Raw genomic sequence first — 21,384 nt, 5'->3', positions numbered from 1 at the left:
GGTCACCAGGGCCTACAGCTTACTGAAAGGGGAGAATTTATCCCTGTAAGTTGTCCTCCCACTTCTGGCACACATACTGTGACACAAGTAATCCTGCCCCTAAGTAAATAAATGCAATAAAAGGAATGTTGAAGGATATACCAAATTGTGATGAATTACTGTTTTTAAAAAATTTTAACTTTTTGTCACACACAGCATTCCCTGTGTACAATACAGTGAATCTCATTGGTACTATTTAAATGAAGTTCTATTTTCCTTGTTTCTACTGTCTAGAAAGTCTGCTGAACGGAGTTAACATATTTAAATAGTGACAAATGTACAGATGAATGATTTCACAGCCTGAATGTCAGATACCAGGAGGAAACAACTGCCCAGTGGGTGGAGAACGGCAGATAGGATGTGAGTTGTTCTAAGATGGCTTCTCTGCAGAGCTAAACATTTTGGTTTGTTTCAGAGGCAGTAAAGATAAGATTTTTGTTGTGAAAATGAACCCCTATGTGCCTGATAAACTAATTACAGCTGGGATTAAACACATGAAATTTTGGCGTAGAGCAGGTAAGGAAATGTTCCTTTTTACTCTTTTAAATTTCTAGAAAGCATTAGCTTTAAAATAACTTAGCTAAGTACAGTGTGTTATGCTGGCCTGAATCCTGGGATAGAAAAGGAACATTTTTAGGAAAACTGAAAACTGAAGCCTGGGGTTCAGTTAAAAACACTGTGTAAATGACATGTTTTTTTTTAGTCTTGATAAAGGGATAGTATTGTTAAGATGTTACTATTAAACTGTATAGAGGACTATGTGGAAACACTGTTATTTTTACATCATTCTATAAACCTAAAGTTATCTAAGATAACCTTATGGGTGGGAAGGGGTTCATAGGTTAGGGATAGAGTACATTCCTAGCATTCCTCAGGCCCTAGTTTGATTCTCCAATCAAAAAGAATAAAAGGTTCATTTTTAATTGGTGTTCTTGTCTTGGTACATTTTAAACAAAGATGATTTAACATGTGGGATTAGTCGGCTGATGTACAGACTTCCTTTTATTAAAGACACGTTTTATAGTCTAAAATAGAAAGTTTTGTAAAAGTGCCTTATATGCTATAAAGTAATACAGAAATGAAATACTCTGTTTCTTTAGTCATTTAGTGATAAATCAGTCATAGTCGTTAGTTATAAATCACAAATGCAGAATAAATTGATATTTTCAAATAAAAATACCTTTTTCAAATAAAATAGTGTATGTCAGCAGTGTAGTGTTGAAGTCTCAGTGAACTGAAACCTTTCAGAGAAAATGCTTAAGCACGAGAAGTAAATCAGAAAAGAGCAAACTCTGTGAAGACGTTTCCCAAGTTCCCATGACTTCCAAGTTGTGAACTACCTGGGACATGAACTGATTTTTCCAGATTTGTAGTGAATGCAGCACCAGAGACCCCGCAGCTCATAGTGTTTACAGTTACAAAGGAAAAGCCGATTTATGGTTTCGTTCCTGTAAATTTAAACAAGCATTTCATTTGGCCACATCAGTCCCTTGGCATTGAAAACGCCTACCAAGTAACATTGAGAGCACACACGTGCGTGTGCACGCCTTACCTGTGTATTTGTTTGAAATAAGAGATTTCAAGGGAGTAAACACCAGGCATCTGGATTGCTGGCTCAGTGGTTGAGAGTGCTTGCTTTTCCAAAGGACCCAGGTTAATTCCCAGCATGCACATGGCAGTCCAGTGCCCTCCTCTAGACCTGTGAGCGCTGCATGTTTGTACCCAGTCACCATTAATTGGAAACATTCTAAAGACTGACCAGCTACCGGGAATGGGCCTGCTGTGGGAGGGCCGGGGGAGGGTGTGTGTGGGGGGAAAGAGGGTGGATAAAAAAAGTCAGCCTTACTCTGAAAGCTCTTGTCTCAGTGACTCATAGGCCCCGGTGTGACCTCCTTTTGAGTAGCTAGCCCTTTGAACTTGGGCAGCTTGTCAAGCAGGGGGTGAGATTCCAATGTTAGGTATGAAGCCATTACCTGAGCCTTTAACTTGTGGTTGGAGGTAATCAGAACAATCTCTGGTATGCTGCTAGTGGATGAGGCAATTAGGAAAGTGGGCTGTGAGAGCAGAAAAGGAAACAGGCTCATTTTCTGCAGCTCTAGTGCTAATATGCTCAAGGTGGGCTTTATTATGAAGCCTTCGTCCACAGGATTTGGCCCCTGGCTAGTTGTTAACTGATTCAAATTTAGGTGTCTAGTCTGCGCTATAGGCAAAGCCTAGTGCTGCTACTTGTATACTAGATTCCTGTTTTGCTATCTAGAGAACATACCTAGCCGCTCTTGCCCTCTTGAATTATCAACCCTCCCTCTCTACCTAGTTTGCTCTTTAGCATAAAATGTGCTATTACTTTTTCCATCTTAATAAAACCAAATCCTCTTTCAATTCTCCTCTAGTTTCTAGCCATGTGGAGTGGTTTTGTTGTTGTTATTGTTGTTGATGTTGGTGGTGGTGTTACATTGTTACAATTTAGATGTGAAATTCCACCCTTGGTTCCCAGCTGGTGGCAATGCCTAGAAGTTTTAGAAACTTTTGGACATAGATCCTGGATGCCCTACTCATGTCTGCAGAGGATGTGTTAGGGCTCACACCCAGCCACGGTTCTGGTCCTTGCTCCCTACTCTGTCATCCACTAAGTCATGAATAAGCTGTGCCGTGGGCTTCCACCACCAGAGCTAAGGGCTGTTAGAACCATAATGCCTCCCCTGTCACAAAACTGTGAAGCAAAATTAGTTCTTCCCTTAAGCTTCTTGTCAAGTATTTGGTGCAGCAATGAGAAGAGTAACCAGGATCCTCTCCTCATCTCCAGTTTTTATGCTTTCTCCCCCTGACAGAAGTCTAACCCACTTCTGTTCCCTGACCGTTCTACCCAACTTGTCTTGTGAGGAAACTAGTGACTCTGGCTGTTATGTTAGGATGGTCTTCCAAGAATATTTGAAATCTGATCTCTTTTCCTCTTCTGTGCTACTATCCTCTTCTTGCCTCCTTTAACCTTTAGCCCAGTGGTTCTCAGCCTTCCTAATGCTGCAGCCTTCTAATGCAATTCCACATGTGGCCAACTATAAAATCATTTTGTTGCTACATCATAAACTGTAATTTTACTACTGTTATGAACTGTAATGTATCTTGTTGGTGTTATGTTTTTATAAGTATTTTATGTTTCTTATGCCTCTTTTTCCCTTCACCACCCCAGTCCTTTCCAACACCCCAACATGGAATAGTAGAGAATTTTAGTAGGGAGAAGGGGCATTTTCCTTAGCTACTTCCTGCTGGTTAGGGTCACTGAGGCAAGTCCAAACTCTGTTTCTGGATATCTCTGACTTCTCGTCACACTGCACCAACAGCAACCAGGAGCAGCAGAGGGGAAGCACCAGCGGCTTTCTTTCTTGGAGCCCGCCAACGTTCTCTGGCCTCTGGCTTTTTATTCCCTCTCCAGAGTCCTCAGCTTTAAACTATCAGCAGCTGGCAAAGAGCCCCTCTCATATCCTGCATGAGGCAAACAGTTTGCTGCTGTGGACCATCTGAATTAGTCCCATATCCTACACCTGGGATCAGAACAAAACCATATTTGCATCAACAACAGTATCTGAGATGCAGGATATGCAGAGAAGCCCTTATGAGTCTGTGTAAAGGAAAGTAACAAAAACTCACAAGCAACTTAAAAACTCACTAATGGGGAGGAAAGTAACTATAGGTTGTGTATATAAAGAAATAATGGAGCCATCTTCCAGTAACTTGTCAAAATGACAAATATAAGGGAAAAGAGGAGGAGCTCTCGCTATATGTTTTTCAGGCTTTTAGGAAGCACAAAGCTGTTTCTTTGGCCACATACATAGGCGAATCTACAAGAAAGGTGATATTGTAGACTTCAAGGGAATGGGTACTGTTCAAAAAGGAGTGCCCCATAAGTGTTACCATGGCAAAACTGGAAGTGTGCAGTGTCACCCAGGACACCATGGGCATCATTATAAACAAGCAAGTTAAGGGTAAGATACTTAGCAAGAGAATTCATGTGTGGATTGAGCACATCATGCTCTCTAAGAGCTGAGACAGCTTCCTCAAGCGGGTGAAGGAAACAGTCAGACAGAAGAGGAAGCCAGAGAGAAGGGCACTTGGGCACTTGGCCTGGGCTGCCCAGAGAAGCGCACTGTGTGAGGACCAGTGGGAAGGAGCCAGAGCTGCTGGAGCCCATTCCGTGTGAATTCATGGCCTAGTGAACAAAAAGAAGAAAAGGACCCAGACTGTAAGGTGTTTTTCTTTAAAAAACAAACAAACAACAACAAAAACAAAGAAATAATAGAGTTCTGAAAGTTAAATTTGTAGAGGTATAAATCGACATGTATATAATTGACAAAATCTTGGAGATGTCAGCAGCTTGCAGAAGGATGGGTATGACCTCTCAGTTGTTTGTATATATTTTTAGCAGATGTGTGGGTGCTCATTGTATTGGTCTCTAAAAACCTTTTTTTTTATCCTTGAATAAGTCATAACAAATTTTTGACAAGTATTATCAAAAATTCTAATAACTGAGCAAAACTGACTTAATTTTTATCTTATTTGGGCTATAGCCTAAGATCCATGATATAAAGTACTTCCCAAGTTGATTGATAGGTCAGTAATTTTTTAATTAATTCTCTGTACGGTTACTTGTCTTTCTATCAAACATTAGTAGAAAATGAAACTGTACTTTGTAACTGTGGACATTTTAAAAGCAACATTTTCACATTTTTTTTAATGAATCAGGGGGAGGATTAATTGGAAGAAAAGGCCACACTGGTACTCTGGGGAAAAATGACACAATGATGTGTGCAGTGTATGGATGGACTGAAGAGATGGCCTTTTCTGGAACATCCACAGGAGATGTGTGCATCTGGAGAGATGTCTTTCTTGTAAAAACAGTTAAAGCCCACGATGGGCCAGTATTCAGTATGCATGCACTAGAGAAGGTAAGTAACCTAAGGAAATTTGAAGTTTAAAACAGTGACCATGGAAAAAGCACTGCTTTCTACATGGCCGCATTAAATAACTGTAGTCTGTGTTGTTCTTTCTTTCTACATCCATAATATGATATGAAATAGGCATGCTGCTTAAAAACACATTTTAAAAATATAAAATAGTGGCACATCCCTGTAATCCCAGCTCCCAGAAGATGAAGGGAGAAGTATCATAAACCCAAGGTCAATTTTGGATGCACGAGTAATTCAAAGGCATCCGGAACTACATGAGACCCTTCCTAAAAACAAACAAGCAACTTTGCTAAAAGTGGTGACTCATGTCTATAATCTCAGCACAGGAGAATTGTGAGTTTGAAGCTAGCCTGGGCTATAAACAGAGACTTGCCTAAAAATAAATAAATAAATAAATAAATAGATAAATAAGTGGAAAGGAAGGGCTGGTGAGATGGCTCTGCCTGTAAAATACCTGCTGTACAAGCCTGCTGATCTGAGTTCATCCCTAGAACACACAGTAGAAGGAGAGTTGTCCTCTGACCTGTACAGAAACTCACTCTCTCTATGCCTCTGTGTGTCTGTCTGTGTCTGTCTCTCTTTCTCTTTCCATAACTCTCCCTCATCTCTTTTTCTCTTTCTCATGTACACATGTACACATGAAAGGAAAATGAAAGATTACTTTATTAATTAAGCCAATGTTGTGTGTCAACATTATGCATGTAGGATCACACTGAAGTACCATTGCTGCTGCTTTTTTGAGGTAAAGTAGGAGGCTTTAGAAGGATGCATGTAATTGCTGAAAGTGGTCTTCTGGCATCTTCTCCTTTATAGATTCTGGGTTGATGCTTAGAAACTATAATAGTCCTCATACTAATCTATTTTATTCAGAAGCTGTGACTTTTGGCTGCATTCTTGTCTCTATAGTTTTTCAATATAAAGCAGATAACTAGGTTTGCTATATTTTGGTCTTTACTAACTGGAACCCTTTGTTTTCATAGGGATTTGTAACTGGAGGAAAAGATGGTGTGGTAGCCCTTTGGGATGATTCCTTTGAAAGATGTCTCAAGACCTATGCTATAAAAAGAGCTGATTTAGCCCCAGGATCTAAAGGTGGTTTCATATTTAGTCTACTCTTTAGGAAAAGACTAATTATTTATCAACATGCTCACTCACTGAGGCGGAACACAAGAAATATATTTTCCCTTCTTGATGAGCATCAGAATTAAATAGAACTCACTTAACATGATACCAGAGTCACCATCCTCCTTTCTCTGATGCATTTAATGAAGCACTAACTAACTACGACATACTTAACTTTTAACTCTCACACTTACCAGCACCCAGGAGCTTGTTGTCAGGCTACATTTAAGTTTACTGAAGAAGCTAACAGCAGCCTGAGTTCAGCCCCTGGAGCCCACTGCGGAAGGAGAGAATGTGCTGGCCTCCTCCCAGCCTCATGGATCCTTTGTCATCTTTTCTTTCAGTATATCTCTTACTTTCAGGGACTGTGCCGTACTCCCTCCAACATCAAGGCCTTTTCTGCAAGCTTTAGCTTGCTCCTAGAGTCTCTTCTTCCCCCCAGTGACAGAACCATATGCTCACTTTATTCTATATGACTTCATCCTCACTTTCCCCTTCAGAAAGTTTAACTTTCTTCTCAAATTCTCTATTTCTAATAACCTCCTCACACAAGATCTGTTGCAAGAGTTAGGTCTGCCATGCTTACTAAGACGTTACTGAGGCCTTTCTACAACACACTGGATACAGGGATATATCTTACGCTGAATTAGAATCTAGGTGTTATAAGTAACCTAAGGGGAACAGGAAGCAGAGGAAGTTTTGCTAATGTATAAGGGGAAGAAATAGTTATTGGAATGAAAGTGTAGTATTTGAGTAGAACAGAATTCTACATTGTTAGGTTCTGTTACATTTTGAGATTAAAAATTGACTAGTTAAAGGAAATACAGTGCACTAGAATTTCTAAAATAAAAAACTTAATAATGTGATTTTTTTTACCATCAAAATAGCATCAGTGGAAAAACACATATTTTTTAATTATCTTAACTTCATACCTTCAAGAACTTCTCCACTTAACATTTCAGGTCTGCTCTTGGAGGACAATCCATCCATCCGTGCCATATCGTTAGGACATGGCCATATTTTGGTTGGCACGAAGAATGGTGAAATACTAGAAGTGGATAAGAGTGGCCCAATAACACTGCTCGTCCAGGTACGCTAAGTGAGAACACTCGCTTTGTGCCTTTACGGTTCATGTTTTCAGTCACAACATGAGAAGCAAATGGACGCTTGTGAAAACAATGCAGGATGAGGTAGAGAAATATGTCTGAATATAAGTTGAGAAAATTAGCTCAATGGCTAGATACAATCAGTAAATGAATACACATGTTCTCATGTAGAATCATTGCCAAACTTGAGTAAAATTTTATCATTATGATTCAGTGGGACAAAAACTAGTTAAATTGATGTGACCTAGACATTCATTTCATATTTAAATATTTTAGAGCCTGTTTTTTTATATGTAAGTTACTTGTTTTCTGAAACTCTTTGGTTAAATCAATCTTAAGTTTATAGCTTACAGAAGTGAAAAAGGAAAGTATGACCATATGCTTAAACTGTATTACTGAAAACATCAGTGGAAAGAAGCTAATAAAAATTCAGAAATAAACTTTTTTTTAAAGATGTAGTTGTGCTGTGGTATGCTGATTTTGAACTTGCTGTATAGACCAGGCTGGCCTCAAACTCACGGAGAACTGCTTGCCCATGCTTCTGCTTCTGCCTACTTTCTTAATACAGACACGTCTTTAATTCTCTACTTCATTCTTGTTAGGACACCAAGGAGCACACACAGATCGAGCACTGCTCGAGCTTTCCTTAGTGCGTCATTGTTAATACCCAGCCAGTGAGATCGCGTAAAGGGCAAGATGTGTGCTAATGATGGCTTGTTAGCTTCACCTACAAAATACGCCTTTTAAGTAAAACACACTGAAGTCGTCATGGGGTTTCTGGTGTGTGTGTGTGTCTAACTGACTGGCCTCGAACTCATAATCTTCTCCCTTGGGCTATACACTACACATCTGGCTGGTCATGGTTCTCTGTCTGTCTCTGAGATCTCAGATGTATTACTACAAATACTCTCTAGACACGAATACAGAGGAGTTATTTTTAAAATTTCCTTAAGAAAGATTTAGAAATCATACCTGATGTCTGTTAAGATGAAAGTTGTGTGGGGCTGGGGGATGAAAAGAGTTGGAGAGTGGGTAAATGTGATCAAAATACATTGTATACATGTATGGCATTCTCAAAGAATAAATGAAAATACTATCTTAAAAGAGGAAATTTTATATAAAGTAAATGGAATAGACTTTATTTGAGCACTGTGTGAGCAGGGGACTGCGCTCCAAGTCAAAAGCGATTTAGGGAGGTGTCCCTCAACATGGGCACCAAGCTCTTGCCAGCTAGGTGCCAAAGACGAAGATCCATTTGGTTTAGAATTGTTAAACCTTAGCTTGACATCATTGGCAGTTTGTGATGGTCAGACTCTGCTTAGAGTTTGCTGGTGGCTTGTGTGTGGTACAATGTCCAGTTTCATTGTATTATATGGCTTTCAGGTTGTTACATCGTAACCTAGTGTGGACGCTGCCCTTAAAGGCCTCCCAGTTAAAAGTCTCAGTAAAGATTTTTTAATGCTGCTAGGCATTTAGACATCATGTATTCAGGATATGTAATGTACCGCTGAGTAATACCCCAGACCATGTTATTTTTTTTAAATATATTTATTACCTACCGTTCTAGGAATCAAAATGAGATTGTCAGGGTTCAGGACACGTACTTTTACTGTCTGCTCCTTCCTGCTGATTGTTCCAGTGACCAGGAATTTTATAGCTAAAATATATAAGCCCTTCACTAAGAAAATTATGACATTTTAATAAAGATGTAAAAGAGATGAATAAATTGTAAATCCTATATGATTATAATCCATACTTTGATAAGAGTTTTGCACAAAATTCTGGCTTTTAGAAAAGCACCCAGAAGAGAAAATAAGAATAAGGAAGAAAATGTCGAGAAACTCTCGTGATAAAAATATAGAAAACATTTATATTAACTAAAAAGTATGGGTGTGTGTATCTCCACCAGGACATTCACAGACAGCAGTGTTTGTAGCGGTGCCGTCTGTGAATCAGCCTGAGGATCTGTCCTAATGGAGTCAAGTTTTCGTGAACATGAAACAGCTCGTTAGTCACTGTTTTCAGTTACTGGGAGCAAGGGCTTGTGGGTTTCACTGCACAGTCTTATCTTGTTAAGCTTGTTCCTATTTCTTGATGCAATTTAAACAGGATTGTCCCAATTGTATATTCAAATACTCTTTGTTAGTTTATTGTGCAGTTGATTTTGTTCACATCCTGTTAATGGAAACAGGGCCTATAAACTTGCTAATTTCATTTATTAGTTCTAAAAGTTTTACAATAGATTCTTCACCATTTTTTATATGTAAGATCATGTCATCTGTAAATAATTGATTCCTCATGACAGTTCTGGATAGCTGTTACTTCTTTTTGAGTTGCTGTTACATTCAATGCAATATTACATTCAATGCAACATTGAATGTAAGCAGTAAGAATAGACATTATGTTTTGGTTCCTGATCTAAGGAAATTTTTAAGCTTTCTGTCATTAAGTATAGGAACCTCCCTCCCTTTTTCCTTTCTTTTTTCTTTTCTCCCTTATCTCCTTCTCTGTTCCTCTCTCTCTTCCTTTCTTCTTTCCTTCTTTCTTTTGAGACTTGGTTTTGTGAGTCATCTTGGCTTGCCACGAACTCATTATGCATATTAGGCTGACCTTGAATTTGCAGCTGTCCTCCTGCCTCCACTTTCTCAGTAATGGTAGTATAGGCATGAAGCTATTTCATAATCATGGGCCAGAAGGGATTTGTCAAATGCTTTTTTTTTTTAATTTTGGTCTATTGGTGTTTTGATTTTCATTCTGTGACAGCTACTACATTAATTGATTTTGAGGTTTGACACCCCTGATTTCCTGATTGCCTTGTATAAGTGTCTTTGCTTGTGCTGAATTCAGTTTGCCAGTATCATAGATTTTTAGTACTCCAAGCTAGAAGGGTTATTGCTTTGTGTTTTTGTTATTTGGTTGTGGTATCAGGCTTTATAAAGTGATTTGGGAAGCAGTGCCATATGGTTTGAAAAGAAAGTCAAATACATATATGTATATATTAAATGTTATATATACTAAACAGTATATAAAATATATATTTTGTATAATATATATATCTCCCAGTCTCTTCTTAAAGAAACTGACTTTATAGAAGAATGCAGAAAACAATCATCTCTAAATGTACTTCTGAGAACAGTGAAGGCTGTGACTAAAGGGAATTAGAAAGCGTTTGATAAACTCTGATGGTATACTAAAACATAGACCAGTGAGTTTGCCCAGAGGCAAAATCTCAGAGTCTAGTCTCTGGAGTTGAGTACAGAACAGGAAGACTTCTGGGTTCTGGAGGCTTTAGGAGGTAAATACAGATAGTGGAAGAAGAGACGATGATCTCAGACTTCTTGAGTTACAACAGGGCTTCATTACTATCAGTGGCACTGTACAGAGGTAGAGTTGACATCTGGAATAGAGATGGCGAAAAGAAGCTTCTATTTGCTATCTGTACACAAGAAGTTAACCTCCAACAGGCAGTTAGGGCAAGAAACCAATACACTGCCCTCTTTGGAAGCTGGCCCTCCAACCAGGAGTTGGGGACAAAGCCAGTTGTTCTTTTTTGCAGGAGTCTGTGTTGGTTTCCATGTGGATGATTTGTGACCAGGGAAGAGAGAATGGATTACAGTGCACATGCCATCGCTATTTTGACCAAATTCTACCAGGTTTTCTTTAGTAAATTTCCTTGCAACCATGTCACGGCTTTACTGAACTTAGAGCTTTATTTTTAATTTTTGTATTTTTATTTTTCAGTTTCACTGGTGAGCGGGTTTGTGAAGCTTCTCCTCTGATTCATGTGTTTTTAGGCTATGCTGAGATTAACTGTGTTTTCTTTATAGGGACACATGGAAGGAGAGGTGTGGGGTTTGGCCACACATCCTTATCTGCCCATCTGTGCTACTGTAAGTGATGATAAAACCTTAAGAATATGGGATCTCTCTCCTAGTCATTGTATGTTGGCAGTCCGGAAACTGAAGAAGGGTAAGAGGCTCTCAGACTTCAAACAAAGATTAAGCTGCCACAGTCTTTTGACGTTCACAAATAGCCCCAGATGTCTCTTGTAAATGATTATTGGGAATCCCTCATCTTCCTGGGGTTGAACCCATGACATTCCAAGGGCAGGGTCATGGGAGAGATCCAAGGCAGGGTGGTTTTATTCAGCTTTATTATTTTTGCTGAACTGCTCTCTTAACAGCATAATACCAATTAGAGCAAAGTGGTGCCCTCACTTGTCCAGTAGTGTAGATCTATTTTCACAGTTGACTCAGGTTTGAATTCTAGTATTTGCTTCTGGAGCTCTTGGTGCAGAGGCGGTATTATTTGGGTTCTACTGCTCTCTTTTGCTTTTCCTTATAGCTCTGTATTTGCCAGCATTGAACATGTGTCTGGGTTTACTTGGGTTCATCCTGCTTTATGCTTCCAGAATATGTGGTCTTTTATTTTGTGTTAATATTAAAAAAAAAAAAAAAAAAACAAAAAAAACTGCCTGGAAAAAAAAACTTCCTAGTGGCTCTCACATTAGGTTACAAGTAAAACTCATGATTCTGTATTTTTAGGTTTAAATACTCTTACTTAGTTATCCTCATTTTATTCAACATTAGTTCAAGAGGGAAGGTTGGTTTTTCTAATTTGAAAGAGCTATGTGTTATTTTTTTTTTTCTTTTTTGAGACAGAATCTTTCTAGCTGGCCTCAAAATCTATATAGACAGGCTGGCTTCAGACTCACAAGTGCTCTTCCTCCTAAGTGCTGGGATTGAGTGTGTGAACTTTCATACTTGGTGTTATTGTGACAACTGCTTAAGTTAATGTAATAATATTGATGTCATTCTGAGTTTATTATGAGACAGTGATGTGAATGGGCTGTCATAAGTAAAATGTTTGACAAATAACTCAATTTTATAGCAATCAAAGAATAAGCATGGGTATAAATATACAATATGGCTTAATGTTTATATTAAAGTCTGAGAAGTGAATATATTTTGAGTATTTACCAGCCTTTTGTGTTTCTTTCTTTAATGACATGGGAAAGTCCCCATTAACAGCTTCTATTGCTGGCATGCTAGTGGCCACCTGTGATCTCAGTAGAGGTGGCATGCTTTCAAGTTTCAGGCCAGCCTGGGCTGTACAATAAGACCCTGTCTCAAAAACGAAACAAAACAAAAGCTCTTTGATATCCTGTGGTTTTAGATTTTTATTGTTAATTCAGTCCTTTATAGTCACAGTACACACCATAACTGAAATTCAGAATATAATAATTCAATACTCAAGCAGTAGCTGACCTCATCATCAAGAATGTTTCTATTCCTTAGCCAGCAATGTCCTGCATACCTTTTAATTAATTAATTAATTAATTAATTAATTAGTTTTACATCTTATCACAGCTTCCCCTATCTTTTTTTCTCCCAGTCCCTCACTCTCACCTCCTCTTCTCTCAACCCCTCCTCCTCGCTTTCTCTTCAGAAAACAGGAGGCCTCCCATAGATATCAACCCACTTTGGTTCATGAAGTTGCAGTAGGACTAGGCACATCTTTTATTGAGGCTAGATAAGACAGCCCTGTTAGGGGTAAGGGATCCAAAGGCAGGCAACAGAGTCAGACAGCCCCCACTCCTGCTGTTAGGAGTCCCACATGAAGACCAAACTGCACAACTGTTACATATATGCAAAGGGCCTAGGTTTCTCCCATGCCTGCTCTCTGGTTGGCAGATCAGTCTCTGTGAGCCCGTATGGGCCCAGGTTAGTTGATTTTGTAAGTATTCTTGTGGTGTTCTTGACCCCTCTGGCCTTTAGTCCTTCCTCCCCCTCTTCCACAGGATTCCCCAAACTCCACCTAATGTTTGGCTGTGGGTCTCTCTATCTGTGTCTATCAGCTGCTGAGTGAAGCCTCTCAGGTGATTGTTTTGCTAGGCTTTTCATTGTGAGTATAGCAGAATATCATTAATAGTGCCTGGGCTTGGCTGTCTTTCATTGCATGGGTCTCAGTTTGGGCCAATCATTGGTTGGCTGTTCTTTTCAATTTCTGTTCCATCTTTAACCCTACACATCTTGTAGGCAGGACAAATTATGGGTCAAAGGTTTTGTGGCTGGGTTGATGTCCCAGTCTCTGCATTGGAAGTCTTTTCTGGTTTTAGGAGATGGCCATTTCAAGTTCCATATCCCCCATTGCTAGGAGTCTTAGCTAAGGTCACCCTTATAGATTCCTGGGAGTTTCCATTGTCTTAGATGTCTAGCCAGTCATGGAGATGCCCCCACACACCCATTCCAGTTCTTTCTTCCAGTGATCTTTTCCTCCATCCTCTCCTCAACTTGATCCCTCCTGTTTCCCTCCTTATTCCCTCTTCCACTCAGTCCTCTTCCGCCATCTACCCCTGATGCTTATTCTATATTTTTTTCTTTTCAGTGAGATTCAAGTGTACCCCCTTGGGTCCTCCTTGCTCCTTACCTTCTTTGGGTCTGTGGACTGTAGCATCGTTATCATGTACTTTATGGCTAATACCCACTTACATTTTTATTATAATCAATTCTGAATTTTTATGGAATTTCTGTTTTTGGATTCTTGCTATCTTTTTGTGTCTTTCTTCATTCCACCCCTTCTCTCTTTGTGTAACCTCACATCTCTGTGACCTCTAATGGTGACCTCTCTTTTATAAGCTTTCTCCCATCATTATTTAATGTTAGCTCATTTTAATTATTGTCAGGTTTTTTTTTGTTTTTTTTTTTTTTTTTTTTCTGCATCAAAGCCAAGAATCATGGGTTTGGTCAAGTTGAGTTCTCTGAAAATAATTTCTGAGGCTACTAAGATGACAGTATGGAGCAATATCTCTCTGTTCCTGTTGCCAGTAACAAAATGGCATATAGAACACTAGACTTGGAAGTTCTGGAAATTGGAAGTAATGTACATTGAATATGTGGCACAAACCTTTACACATTCCTGCTACAGAAAGTTTTTGTTTCAAGAGGAGCTAGAATGAAGTGGAGTTATGTTCTACTATGAGATTTTAACATGACTTTAAGCACAGAGCTAAGAGAGGGGCACTTGGGAAGAGAGACACACCCAAAAGCGTGATTGTGGGCTTCTATAAGGGGGTCAGACTTCAGTGACTCAATGGCCTATATACTGTTTTGGAGAGTTTGAAGCTATTATGTACAAAGACTTAGTAAGACACTAAGACACTTCATAATCATAGAGAGATTCCCGAGGGACCCAACAAGACTACAATCCATAAGATAAAAGTTTAGGTCACAGGGATGTAGCAAAGTAGAAGCAATACTTGTCGAGATTCCCAGAAAGCATCTGGGACAATAGTAAAGCCATATTTGAGCTCATACAGGCTTGGGCTTTAAACTTAGTTCACTGGTATTTTAATATCCTTATTGGAAACTATTTACAAATAAAAGAGACACTGTCTCTATGTTGATAACTTACAGCAAATATTATCTAGTGTGTTGGAATTTTGCTTCTTAGCTGGCAAGAGGCTTTAAGGAGACAATGGGGTAAGGGCTCCTTTTCCTTATGTCCCCAAAATGTTCTCTTTTTGTATCCTCCTTCAAACCTGTGGATGAGGTCGAGCCCACCTCCTCCTCTATTCTGGTCATATAGGATGTTTTGTCCCCTCTGTCCATCCCTCCTGCCCTCGCTTGCTGAGTACTAAAGTTATTTTGAGCCACCACTTTCAGCAGAGAGTGAAGCTGAATTGGATCATACCCAGGCCCTCCACGCTGTGTCGCCTGTATCCCAGCCCTCCACACTATGTCGTCTAGGGCTGCTGCTGCACTGCTACGGTGAATGGTTTTGATGGTTATTTTGTGGCTTATAAACATGAACATCTTTTTGTCCATCTTTGCTCTAGAGAATGCTATATTTTGACCCAAGCTATGAATCTAGCGACAGACAACTTAGGGTACTTTTGGGAGTTCTTCAGAAAGATGAGCATTTCTTTCAAGGCAGCTAGCTACTTCAGTTCAGACTTCTAAGATACAGAAAATAAGCAAACTATGAGTGCTGCAAAAAAGAAAAACAAAAATGAGCTCTGGCAAGCAAGACTCAGAATTATGAAGTTTGATAGCTCAGTCTTGTCAGGGGTCCAACCAAACGTTCATGTTCAGAACTTCAGCACTCCCACTTAGTGTCCCAGTTTCCATAGAAGAAATGTGGTGAGGCTGTGTAATTAAATTGACGTTATCAGCATTTACCCACAAAGCTAAATTTGTGTTTAATTTTTATGTACCATTAGGTGTTAGGAATTCTTTTAAACTTGCTGTGGAAGCTTTTACTACTCCAACTTGGTCTGATCACTAAGACCTGATCTGATTACTTCTCTCTGTAAATGATTCATGCACTCAGAATCTCTTGTACATCAGCTTGTAATCGCCATTAGCACAGCCTTCAAAGGTGGCAGACACTCCAGCTCCCCAAGGCTGATAGTCATCACAGTCAGCAGCTGGAGATAACTTGGCTAACTGTGGTGCCTGCCTATGCTTTCGATCACTAGCATTTCATTACCTGTTGGCAAGGACTCAGATGGCTCAGCCCAAAGGTTATGAAGTGATAGCTACTAAAAAGCAGTTAATTACTAAAGACATGAGAGGATTCTGGAGGGTATAAAAGGAGCAACTGTAAGAAAGCAGATGTGCCTGTAGGGACAAAGGACAGTAAAAAGGGAGTGAACATGAAGTACTGGCCATCTCAGGGTGAAATTCAGATCTCTTTGGAGGTGAGGGCCTCGATGCCACCATACCCTGTGCCTCCTGCCAGTGGTAAAAGAGTGTGAGCCACAGCTAGTCTAGGAAAGCCTCTGCTATGATAGCACAGTGGTCCACAGCCCACTCCAACCCGAATAAACATATCTGCTGCCTCCAGTGCTCTAGAAGAAAGAAGCAAGGTCCCTTTCTTCAGTTTGGGCCTGCACTGTCACTCTGGTAGTGGACCAAGGACTAATTAGTGTGGAAGGAGTTAGGTAATAGGAAGAGTAGTGTATTTAAAAATAGTGTATTTAATATGTGGCAAAAGTCAGCACACTGGTAGTAACTAGAATACTATTTGCAATACAAGGCTGTGGGAAGATGTCTCCAGTTTAAAGTCCTTATGTGGTTGGATTGAGCTGCTTTGTGTGCAGTTTCCTGGCATTAAGTGGCAATTCATACCATTTAAAGGAGTGCAGTCTATATTGGGTTGTATACAGTGTGGGAGTTCGTATGAGGCCCAGTGTGCATGCAATTTCTAGTTGTACAATTTCTGTCATACAAATAAGGGCCATGCAAATAAGGGCAGTCCTGACCAGTTCAATCAGTCCTTCTCCTAGTTTGGCTTCTATTACTATGATAAAGCCCATGACCAAAAGCAACCTGGAGAGAAAAGGGTTTATTTCTGCTCACATCTGGGGTCCATCAGGAAGGATAGTCAGGGCAGGAACTGAGACAGGATCCGTGGAGAAGTGCTGCTTCCTGGTTTGCCCTTCTAGCTTCCTCAGCCTTCTTACACACCTCAGGACCACCTGCCCAGGTCTGGCACCACCCATAGTGGCCACCCCTCCCCCAACATCATCAATTCAGAAAATTCCTCCCAGGCTTCTCCCAGGCTTGCTCACGGGACAATCCAGCGGCATTTTCTCAGTGAGATCCCTTCCCAGATGACTCTAGTTTATGCCTAACTGACAAACTAACCAACACAGTCTTGGCCAGAGGCTCTGGTCGCAGGCTAACAGGTTTCAGCTCTGTCATGTGAAGCAGCAGTTTGGGGGTTCTGGACCATGCTCGTGGAAAGCTCCCAGTGGAGATGACTGCATTGTCTGAAAAGTACTCTTAGCCATGGCTTTCCCTCCACAATAGCGTTCTTGACCGAAACAAAGCTGGCTGACAAAGCAGAAGTGTGCACAGGCTTCAGCTTCACTACCCTGTAACAGGGAAAGAAGTATGAATTTGGCGCTGGCTGGCAATGAATGACAAGCTCTGTCCAGGTTTCTCATTACCAGTGTGTGCTTGATGGTTAGATAACTGTTCCCAGTTCAGTCAGGTTTTCATTGTAGACCAGCCCCATGCCACCCTTTAGATTCCATGCGAGAACTAATGCTCTAGACTTTGCCTGAGCTTGCTGTACCTCTTGCTGTCAGGATAAGCATGTTACTATCTTTTTACTTACCAGTTGTAGCTCTGACCCCTTTAAAATGAATAATACAATCATTATAACAAACAGTATTAAGATTACTTGGGTATAGTTTTGAAGCAGATCTTTCTAGCTTAAAGAAATAATTGCATAGCATCCTTTTAATGTTCAAAACATTGTTACAAAGATGGCCTTATTTTAAATTTTCGATTGAATAGAACAGTCAGAGGTAGCACTCCCACTCCTACCCTCAGTCTTAATGTACATCGTTAGCTTTTCTCTGTTAAAGTTTTTTCTTTTGCATCACCTTTCTGTTAAGGTAAATAACAGTACATTGTTGTTAAATTTAGAAGTCAGTTTGTTTTAATGGAATTTTTTTTTTACTTCTTTTTTTATGTTGATTTGAGGCTGTAATAATTCAGGTTTCTCTTTATCATTAAATGTCCTTAAAGCACATACATGTGATAGAAATTCCCTGATGCTTTTCTTTTCTTTCAGGTGGGAGGTGCTGCTGCTTTTCCCCCGATGGAAAAGCTTTAGCTGTAGGTCTCAATGATGGAAGCTTCTTAATGGCAAACGCAGACACTCTAGAGGATCTTGTGTCCTTTCACCACAGAAAAGATATTATTTCAGATATCCAGTTTTCACCTGGTGAGATTGTGTTGACATTATATTTGATTATTAGCATCAGTCTGGCAGTGAGTAATGTTTTCAATGTGTAATTTTTTTCTAACTTATTTTGCCTCAGACCATACTATCTTTGTTTCTGTCTGCCCTTCTTCCTCCCTCCTTCCTCCCTCCCTCCTCCCTCCCTCTGTGTGGTGTTTTAGTGTGTTGTATATCTGCATGTGTTATGTGTATACTCATAGAGGAAAAGAGTAGATGTCTTGCTCAGTCATTATCCACCTTAGTCCTTTGAGACAAGGTCTCTTACTGAACCCAATGCTAGGCTAGCCAGCATATTCAACAGTTCTTCTGTCTCTGTCCCCCTTAGTGCTGGGGTCACAAGGTATAGCCATACCCAGATTTTCACGTGGGTGTGAGGATCCAAACTTAAGTCCTCATGTTTGCATAGCAAGCACTCTTACCACTGATTATCTCTCCAGTCCCGGAATTTTAATGTTTAATTAGGCAGCAAGGTGAGGTGTAAAAGCCCTGTACTTGCTAGGTGCAAATGTCATGTTTAATCTTAATCTTCATGACACTAATTTTCTCAGTGACTTGGGCCAAGACACTTTAGGTAGACTTTACTTTTCATGTTTGTGAATAAAAGGAGATAGATAAATATTTTTGATGTAGTAATGCTTTTGAAAGTACGTAAGTTTGATGTCATTGATTTCCTTGATTCATTGTCTGCTACAGAGCCCACTACAATTTAGACATGACTAATGACAAGACAAAAATTTCTTATGTTGATTGTGGTCCATTTTCTCTATGCCCTTAAGAGAGTTTTTTTTTTTGGGGGGGGGAGGATTGATTGTATCAAAATTAGATCATACATGACTCTAAATTTTAGTGTCTACCTAACTAATGTGCTATACTAAGAAATTGTACTTATTTTTGTTATTAATATTCTTGAAGAAATATATTGTCATTTGACATCAACATTTGTACATGATTATGGTATAGCTTATGAGACACTTAAGACTTCCCCCAAAAGATAGTAAGGTTTCCACTAGTGGCAAAGTTAAAAATTCCTTCCTCAGGTGGGAGGTGCCAAACGAGTGTTTCTGTTGTAGGTTCCGGGAAATACCTCGCTGTGGCATCCCACGACAGCTTCATAGACATCTACAGCGTGATGAGCAGTAAGCGAGTGGGGGTGTGCAAAGGAGCCACCAGCTGTATAACCCACATCGACTGGGACGCAAGAGGTGAGACTTGACAGCTCAATGCTGGTAAGAGCACGCTGTGCCAGAGCGCTGTGCCGGAGCACCGCACCTTAGGAAGCAGCCGTGCGTGGGTCAGCACAAGGTGAAGCCCAGACAAGCTCAGGCTTTTCAGTAGTCCATCTGACGGCATTCAAATGAGAGTGCAGTTGGTGACACAATGTTAATTTTAAAGTAATCTGAATTTTTATACAATAGAGATAGTTAGTCATGATGCCCTTATTTTAGTCAGATAAATTTCACACATTTCAAATCTGGAAATAGAAATATAAGTGAAGATTTTAAAAGTACTTCTTCTGTTGTTTAATATACTATGTATTTTCTAAAACTCGTAAGTTTATGGCATAGTATTTAATGAGTACTTCTTTGTAGAATGCATAGCAAATAACAGTGTTTTGAAAAGTTTGGAAATGTTAAATATTTATATGCCTTCATTAAAGGATATCTCACATTTTTAATTTTCCAAATTCCATATTATAAGTTAAGGTTTCCCAAATAATCCTTAAACTGTATACTTGTATGTTTAAAAAATTACAAGCAATTTTAACAAAAAATGTTTTAAGTTTCTTTTCAGTGTACATACCAACTAATGTATCTACCTACATAAAAATAAGACTTTTATGAATGAAATTATTTATGATATGGAGATCAAGAGAATGCGGTGATGTTAACCCACTCACTATAGAGGAATCTGCCCTGAGGCCTTGCACATGCTATGCAAGTACTCAACCACTGAGCTGTGTGCCTACCCCTTTTCTTGTTTTTCACTTCCAGACAGGGTCTCACTAAATCCCACAGGGCTGCCTTACATTCACTCTGTCCATGCAGTCCTTAAACCTGTGGGTACCCTGCCAGAGTCCTAGCCTCTTGAATATCTTGAAATGCAGGCCTTAAACTGAAGTTTTCCTGTAAAAATGTAGACAAAATACAAATATCCACGCAAAACATAACTGTCACTTCATAGGGAATAAAAGAGAGATTATTCTAGAGCCAAATATGAGTGACCATGGCCTGGGAACACAGACTCAGGTTACACCTATTACCATGTTCCAAGGTAATAACAGTTCAATGAAGTTTTCATAATCATAAAACAAGGCAAGACATTTTAAAGTACATTTGTTAGACCAGTACCATTTGTTGAAGACTTTTCATTTTTTCCATTGTATAATTTTGGCTTCTTTGTAAAAAAAATCAAGCATCCATAGGTGTGTGAATTTATAGGGGCTCACAGAGACTGAACCGCCAACCAGGAAGCTTGCATGGTACTCACCTAGGCGCTCTACACATATGTTACAGCTGTGTAGCTTGGTCTTGTTGACTCCTAACACTGAGAGCAGGGGCCGTCTCTGACTCTGCTGCCTGCCTTTGGGACCCTTCTACTAGTTTGTATTGTCTAGCTTTAATAGAAGAAGAGGTGCCCAGTCTTACTGCAGCTTGATAGCCATGGGGGTTAATATCCACTGGAGGCCTGCCTCTTTCTGAAGAGAAAGAGAAGTAGATGAGGAGGGAAGCAGGGAGATACTAGGAGGGAAGGAGGGAGGGAAAACCACAGTAGGGATGCAAAAGAAAGAAAGAAGAGAAAAAGAAAGAAAAAAGAGGAAAGAAGGAAGAGGGGAGAAAGAGTGAGAGAGCGCTGCAGGGAAAAAAATACATTTGTGTGTAGATTGGGTAGGCGGGTTGTACAGAGAGGATCTGTGTTTTAGGCCTCAGAGGCTGTCCGCAGACATTCTTGTCTTTGGGTTGGTAGAACCTAGGCTCTAGCTATTCTAAAAGGATTTACCTAATTACTAGTTTCAAGAACTCTAGGTCACACACAGAGGTGGGCAGTATATCAGCGCATAGAGAACCACTTTGCAGACTGGAGCATTCCAGTTCTCCGTAGGGAATTACACAAGCTCTGTTTTAGCCTATGCGCTGTTTATCACATGTTATGTTTTATTTTCTTTCTGGGAATTTCAGTTCAAAGTAACGATGTCTTTAATTTTTCAATTTTCTTTTAAGGAAAGCTTTTACAGGTCAACACTGGTGCTAAAGAACAGCTATTCTTTGAAGCTCCCAGAGGAAAAAAACAAACTATCCCCAGTGTGGAGGTAGGAGGACGATGATGCTTGTAGGGATATTTATGTGGTTGACAGTGGTTTGGAAAGCTGAGGCCTCCTCCCCATCATTCAGCTACATGTG

The 21,384-nt window shown here is 39.8% G+C and overlaps 1 protein-coding gene across 8 annotated transcripts in view; it reads left to right on the top strand.

The window, feature by feature from the left end:
* The window catches only part of Eml5 (EMAP like 5), a 109,853-nt gene that overhangs the window by 53,025 nt on the left and 35,444 nt on the right, over positions 1-21,384 (top strand). For all 8 annotated transcript variants that reach the window (XM_060388012.1, XM_060388013.1, XM_060388011.1 and 5 more), the window contains 8 exons: positions 455-555; positions 4,777-4,979; positions 5,981-6,092; positions 7,085-7,212; positions 11,056-11,197; positions 17,816-17,968; positions 19,057-19,188; positions 21,205-21,293. In XM_060388012.1, coding sequence (XP_060243995.1) covers positions 455-555; positions 4,777-4,979; positions 5,981-6,092; positions 7,085-7,212; positions 11,056-11,197; positions 17,816-17,968; positions 19,057-19,188; positions 21,205-21,293 — 1,060 coding nt within the window. The remainder of the gene's footprint in view (positions 1-454; positions 556-4,776; positions 4,980-5,980; positions 6,093-7,084; positions 7,213-11,055; positions 11,198-17,815; positions 17,969-19,056; positions 19,189-21,204; positions 21,294-21,384) is intronic.

Source organism: Meriones unguiculatus, chromosome 7, assembly GCF_030254825.1.
Source record: "Meriones unguiculatus strain TT.TT164.6M chromosome 7, Bangor_MerUng_6.1, whole genome shotgun sequence".
Lineage (NCBI taxonomy): Eukaryota > Metazoa > Chordata > Mammalia > Rodentia > Muridae > Meriones > Meriones unguiculatus.
This window is presented reverse-complemented; position numbering and strand designations above follow the sequence as displayed.